The sequence below is a fragment of the Megalops cyprinoides genome, chromosome 2 (assembly GCF_013368585.1).
Source record: "Megalops cyprinoides isolate fMegCyp1 chromosome 2, fMegCyp1.pri, whole genome shotgun sequence".
NCBI lineage: Eukaryota > Metazoa > Chordata > Actinopteri > Elopiformes > Megalopidae > Megalops > Megalops cyprinoides.
The window spans coordinates 30,385,001-30,392,345 of record NC_050584.1 but is presented as its reverse complement, the minus strand read 5'-3'; the positions used below and the strand labels follow the sequence as shown (position 1 = coordinate 30,392,345).

The following is a 7,345-nucleotide window of genomic DNA, read 5'->3' as shown; positions in this document are numbered from 1 at the left end:
AAATCAAAGCTGTTTATTTATTGCGGAAAAGCACATCAGCCATCTGCAATGTGCTGTCCAAACAACTGCAGCATCACTCATCTGGCAAATACACACTGCTCTAAAAAACAGTAACAAAAAACACTTCCAGATGTGACTGTCCAAACAAGATGCGAGCTTCAAAAACCTGCAGGAAAAACAATCCAGACACATCATCATTAGCACCTGACCTTTGAACTATGACCTTGGATTTAACATCAACGGCCCTCAAATGGACACAGCACAGAATCTATCCACAAGTATTACATGTGGTCATTTTCCATTTTCTCAGGAATTTGTTGACTTTGATGTTGTTCACATAGTTAGACTATTTTCAGTGCCTCCCCAGGGACAAAGCAAGGGAGAGATTGGGTTAGGGTTAGGGTTAGAGTTGACTAGAACAGCCAATAATTACAGTCCCTATAAATGGCTGAAATTAATAATTCATTTAAAGTGTTTAGAATCAATACAAAGAGTTTGGAACAGCTTACAGCTTAATTCAAGTATTCTGTGTTTACGAGATGCATGCTACAGTCTATCTGTGTCACTTTATTTGGCATTGGCAGGTAATAATACGCCCTTTACTTGTTTGAAAGCATCATAAACAAACCCACAAGTCTGAATTCCCCAGCATATTCAGTTTCACATATACATATAGAAAGAGCACTGGAGGTGGATACAGTAATATAGATTTAGACTTCACATATTCATATAGCTACATTTTACTGTTATATTGAGAACTCTCACTGCGGACTGTTTCATTATCTGTATGATATGATGGATGAACTACATGTTTCGCACAACAGCAATTGGACTACATTTGGCCTTTGGTTTGACAGGTATGATTAACCTGACCATAAACACAAATAAAAAAACTTTATGATGTGCAGTTTTGACTCAGAGTACCGTGAACTTTAAGGCAGTGTGCACTGCATCGAGTGTGTACACTGCGTTGAGTGCGCACGCTACATTGAGTGGGTGCACGTCATCTGCTGTGACGTGAGCCCGGGGCTCTGTGTACCGCAGAGGGGGTTCAGCGACACGGTGACTTAATGATTTGAAGGAAACGCAATGTTCCGCTGTGGAGAGCCAAGTCGTGTGTGATTGGAGCCTGTGGTTAAAGGAGACATGGTAGCTCCATCCATTAGAGGAGGTTCTTTGAACTCCACTCTCCCATCACCAGTTGTCTCAGAGGACAGCGCGCTCTAGAGGCACCAGGTGCAGTAAGATTGCTGTTGTGTTCTGACACAGGATAGCGGTTTTCTTTAGTGACAGCACCGCGACTGCCCTAAGCGTAGTCCTCTGAGAGTGTGTCCAGGTAGTTAGTGTCAGCATAGAGCAGGAAACCCGAAAACAGGCTGTCAGCCCAGCCGGGGTCGGCGAAGAGGCCGTTCTGGTCCGTGTAGAAGATCTCCAGCCATACCTCATCCTCCGGGTTCAGGTACATGACGGTGGAGCCAGACGCCACGTCGTGGTTGCCTGTGTTGGCGTCAAAGGTCTTGATCTTGTACTGGCCGTTGTGTACCAGGCTGATGGCCAGGTGCTTGTTGGCCAGGGTAATGTCGTAGGAGAAGTAGTAGATGCCTGGGTAGGCACAGATGAACTTGCCTGTCTGTGGGTTGTAGTGGCTGCCCTCATTGAAGAGGACCTTGTTGAACTTGATGGGCACCCTCTCGGCGGGGTAGCTGGTGGTGATGCCCACGGAGAACGCCGCTTTGGGCACCAAGCTCCCGCAGCGGCAGATTCCGGGTGTTCCGCGCACGCCCCTCTGACCCTTCTCACCCTTCTCGCCCGGGGGGCCCACCGTGCCCAGCGGACCCTTGTCCCCGCCCGTACCCCCCGGGCCTCTCTTCCCAGGGGGTCCTCGCTCCCCTCTCTGCCCCATTTTCCCTGTGGCCCCCACTCGCCCCTTCACTCCTGAAACAGACCCATCCAGACAGGACATGTCAACGACAACACAACGACATCTCCCAGCATTCTACTGGTGGCACACTCAGGAGGGTCAGAGTGCAGCCATGTTCAAACCAAGTGGCTGATCAAACATTAATCACAAGGAATAGACTGTTTCTCAAACCAAAAGTGTATTTCAAATCTTGACTGGCATTTTCTTAAAGAATAATTTACGTTGCATAAATAATGAGCAGTGGTTAATTTAATGGTTTAGGCAGGTGGTCCTGGGTGAGGAGGGTGAGTGGTGGAGTCAGGAGGTGAGCTTTGGTATAGGGCAGGTGATTGGGCCATGGTGGGGCTGGGGGCGGAGTCAGGCGGTAAGCTGCAGTTTGACACAGTGGGGTAAGACTTGTCAGCTGGAACCTGAGGATTTTAAGCAAACAAACCATACAGTGCTGAAGGCAACTGTAACACGCTGGGGCCTGAACACACAGTCAATGGAAAATCAGAAGGAAACAATGAGGGCTTCAGTGAGAAATATGCACTATGTGATGTATGGTAGTGCATGCACTTGACTTCCCTTAGTTTTCTAAGCTGTCTAGTTTCAGGTTTGCACAAGCTTGTGGTAGTGCTTGAATAGCGTTATGCTCACGCTCACTGGTCTGAGCATGTTGTTAGCTTGGTTTGACACTGTTGCTTGTTTAACTTCAATGGATACACTGTTCTATTGTGCTGGAAGTCGCTCTGCATAAGAGTGTCTGCTAAATGAATGTAATGTAATGTAATGCAATTTCTATCATATTTTCCTGTCCAAGGGAGATGTGTCTTTTCTCCCTATTCTCCAACAGGCTCAAAGGAAAAAGTTTTCACAGAACTGTGAACTGTGTCACAGAATATCCCTGAGTGTGCTTTCATTGTTGGACACCACCTCCTCCAAAACACCACAGATGTACACAGACAAATGCCCTTACCAGACAGAAGCTGAAAACAATTTTTTTATATTCTATATAAACCGAACCGTTATATAACCAAACCGTTTATGCAGTATGAAGCCTTGTGCTGTTTTGTGCTGCTAGTTTTAAGGAATGTTTGCTTGAGCCAAGATCTCTGAGAGATGCATTATTCTAACTGCTGACAGATTTCAACACCACAACGGTATGCTCCCACATCAGAGTGCAAGAGAGAGGGAGCAAAACAGAGAAAGGGAGCTCCTTTGAGGTTCCTAATCAGCTTCAACACACATTACATTACATTACTGTCATTTAGCAGACACTCTTATCAAGAGTGACTTACATGGGCTACACTTTTACCTATGCATACAGCTGGACATTTACTGAAGCATTTATGGGTTAAGTCCCTTGCTCAAGGGTACAACAGCAGTGCCCCATTCGGGAATCAAACCAGCAACCTTTCAGTTATAAATGATTACAAGCACTGCTCCTTACCCCTACTTCACACTGCTGCCACCGCACATATGCACATACTGTATGTGTTAATAGAGACCAGGTGTAAATTTATACAGGGTTACACATTGTTCTATCTGCACCACAGTGTGTGTCATCAGGCGTGTTGTGTGTTTGTGTTGATATTTTTTTGACAGGGGAAGGAGAGGCTATTTTGAAATATTACATCCTCAAATTTAAACAGAAATTTTACAACGCACAAAAAACCCCAACATGCTGGGTTAGGAAGACAGATCACTGCCTCCACTGTGGTGCGTGTGTGGTGTGCTCCCAGCCAAAGCTGTTTGTGAAAGCCATCCCTCCATCCCGTTCACCATTGCAATTCTCCCCGCCGCCTTTGCCCCGGCTTTACTCAAAGGCACAAACCAAGAAGAATTACTCATTTTTGATTGGTTGTTTTAGGACAGTGTGATGCACTGTGGCATGACGTTTTCACTGTGAGTCATGTGACCTTATTATACATACTTTCATGTGTTCACTTACCTTTACTTCACTGCTGCAGCAGACAGTGGTGTTTGCCAAATGAATACACAAGTAAATTTAAAATATTAATAAATCATATTAGAGCACATTTGTCAGAGATATGGCTGTGGCCTCCCAGGTTGGCCACCAGATGGCCATGTAATGTCCTCTGTTCGGTGTCATTTAGTAAATGTCTTTCACCTGTGTTGATTAGTTATTGTTTGCACTTGTGTTCTGTTATTTAAGTCCTACCCTTTGTTCACATATTTGGTCAGTCTTGAGTTGCCATGCTTAGTGTATGTGAACTCTTGTGCCAAGCCTATTTTGTTTCCCCAGAGTGTCCAGTAAAGAGAACTTTATTTTGTGTAAACCAAACCTCTCGTGTCCTGAGTCATCTCTGCATCTGTATTCTCTGTGCTTTTTGTCGTGGTTATGGTATGATATTATATATTTATAAGCCGTACCTGTGTCGCCCTTCTCGCCCTTCTCGCCCTTTCGGCCGTCTCGCCCATCTCGCCCAGGGAGCCCAATGTGCCCATGGGGTCCTGGTGCCCCGCTGGAGCCTGGTTTCCCCGGTGCCCCCGGCAACCCCGGAATGCTGCAGATCAGTCGGGGCGGAGCCCCCTTCACCCTGGTCTCTTGCAGCTGCCCCCCCACACAGTGGCAGAGACAGAGGGAGAACACTCCCACAAGCTGCCACATCCCCACACCTGCGGAGGGAGGGAAAGGAACAGCTATATCCTGAGACCAAGAGGGAGGGAGAGGAACACCCACACTACAAATCTGCAAAGGGAGGAAGAGGAACAGCCTCACTACAGGCCAGCAGAGGGACAGACAAGTAACCATTTTCAGAGAAGCAATAAACCAAATACAATCTTCTGTTTGATGCTCCATGCCCCATCCATCCAATATGCCATTCTAAAGGGACCCAACATCTGACACAGATACAGTAGCAAAGAGACACAGATAACAATATGATTGCATTTTGGAAATAGTCTTTTAGAATACACAGGCATGTAATTCAATCCAGGGGTCAGAATGGTGCTAGAAAGAATCTGGTAACAGTACTATCTGCTTGAACATGAGTAATGAAGCACTAACTTTTCAACCAATTTATAAGGAGATTTAACATAGCAAGAGTATATATTCTAACCTTGTACAGACTTTTCTCATTAACATTCTCATAATATTAACATTAACTTTTCTCATTAAACATTAACAGTGGGTTTGTTAACGTTTTAAGCATTGAAAATGCACAAAACACGAGCACAGGAAGGAGGTGCAGCTGCAGAGGCACACATGGCGGGAAACTGAGCACGCGTGGGGGACAGAGTCGCTGCAGAGAAACTCAGACGCGCCCTCTGGGCCACATGCCCTTGCAGACGGGAGGCTCCTCCCCCTGTACACGGGCCCCGGGAGCCCCAAAACAAACAGCCCCTCTGCTCAGACAAGAGCTGGGCTTGGGCGCCATGACAATGCATGCCTCACAGCTTGCCCAGGAGGACAGTGAGGCCCGTGTGGCCAATAACTCAGCAGCCGTGGCACAGCAGGCCAATGATATTCTTATGTGTGATAATGTTGAGTGGTTCAATTCCCCTCTGGGGCACTGCTGCTGTACTCTTGGACAAGGTATTTAAACCAGAATTGCCAAAGAAAATATCCAGCTGTATAAATGGATACAATTGTGAGTGGCTCTGGATAACAGTGTCTGCTAAATGATAATAATGTAATGTAATAATGTTCTTCATTCTGTACCATGCTAGTCATTTCTCTTCATTCAGATGCAGACAGGACTGCTATCTGAGGAGGGAATATGTCACATTTCTCCTTAGGGAGAAAAAACCTTTACCTAAACATAACTCTAACCACAAATCAACCCTCAATCTATAAAACAATGGACCTGTCACCTAACCATGAATTAGGTCTGGCCCTTGTTCACACTGCTCAGCAATTCCACATTGCTTGCAGGCAATTACATATTAAATTACAATGTAATAACACAGTCACAATGTCAACTTACATTACATTAAATTATAGTCATTTGTCAGACATTTTTATCCAGAGTGACCTACAAGGTGTCTGAATATAAACATACTATAGATTGTGGCCAAAACCCCAAAGTCATGCCCATTGTTAATGCCTCCTTCAAACCCGAGTAGCAGGTTTGACTCAGAGCAGGTTAGCATCACAAACACACAGCACAAGCCAGAGCCCATCAAACCAGCAGGCCTGCAAGACGGCCCCTGTGTCGTAGAACAGGGGAAAGGAGCATGGATATTATCAGGATTACAGGCCTCTTCCTCCAAAACCGTGAGCCTGTTCCCTCCCTGCCTTGCACCCACTGCCTAGCTGAGAGCAATCGTATCCCACTTTTCTGGTGCTTTTTCTGGTTTTTGGGGTCACTTCGGCCAGCAGGGGGTTTGGAGGACAAACACACACAGAGTTCGGTCATCGTTCTGTGCTGGCGGCAGCACCTTGAAGCGGGCCAACACCCCACACCCCTCTCCCCACTCCTCACCCTCACCCACCACCCCTCCTCACAACCCCCCCCCCCCCCCCCCCCCCACCCCGCAGCATGTGATGTTTCACAGCCTCAGGTCTCGGCCTGTCAGTAAGGGCAACACCCCAGCAGCTCTCAGAACCCAATCAGTATTACTGGGTCATGTGAACCGAGCCCTGGCCAGGGGGGGCTCAGCTGGCCACCCGCCAAGGTCCATGCTGGGGGGGAATCTCGGGGATTTGGGGTGTTGGGGGTTGCCAAACCACATTTAGGAGGTTTTAGCCTGTGCTGGGGGCCGTGACTCATCTCAACAGAGAGAACTAATAAGACCACACGTGACATCACTGTGGATGACATCACCGCACATGATATCATGTCATGGGAAGACCGTATCGAGTGACTGAACTGTAAAACACTGTCTCTCCCTTTGGAAACCCTTCTGTGTTGTCTGGCATGATATGTCTAAACCACAGCTACAATCAGCCCTACTAATCAATTACACATTTATAACAACATCCTGCATCCCAAAAAATACAACAAGGCAAATTAATCTATCATGCATTAATAACAAAATAATCCATATACCATAAATGCAGTCAAGGATACTAATCAATTACACATTAATAATGATGTCATTTATTCCATTCTAATCAACCTCCAATTATTATCATCATCACCCTTCCCACAAAGGCCACCAGATGCACATGAGAGGACGCTGCAGCTACACTTAGGATACTCGCAACCGGCAAACAGACTGGACAGGCTTTCAGATGAACCAACGCAGGAATGCGCTCATTTTTGGGAATCTCCTTTCTGGTTCTCACATTTTGAGGCTCGTTTCTGGGAATCTCCTCTTTCTGGTCCTCACATTTTTGAGGCTTGTTTTTGGGAATCTCCTCTTTCTGGTCCTAACATTTTTGAGGCTTGTTTTTGGGAATCTCGTCTCTCTGGTCCTCACATTTTGAGGCTCGTTTCTGGGAATCTCCTCTTTCTGGTCCTCACATTTTGAGGC

The 7,345-nt window shown here is 46.4% G+C and overlaps 1 protein-coding gene across 1 annotated transcript in view; it reads right to left on the bottom strand.

Moving 5' to 3' along the window:
• Nucleotides 1-400: 400 nt before the first annotated feature.
• LOC118773107 (complement C1q tumor necrosis factor-related protein 7) overlaps nucleotides 401-7,345 on the bottom strand; it is a 9,704-nt gene continuing 2,759 nt past the window's right edge. The window contains exons 2-3 of the mRNA XM_036521869.1: nucleotides 4,298-4,543; nucleotides 401-1,935 (exon numbers count right to left, since the gene is read on the bottom strand). Of these exons, the coding sequence (XP_036377762.1) occupies nucleotides 1,307-1,935; nucleotides 4,298-4,535 (867 nt within the window). The 5' untranslated portion in view covers nucleotides 4,536-4,543 and the 3' untranslated portion in view covers nucleotides 401-1,306. The remainder of the gene's footprint in view (nucleotides 1,936-4,297; nucleotides 4,544-7,345) is intronic.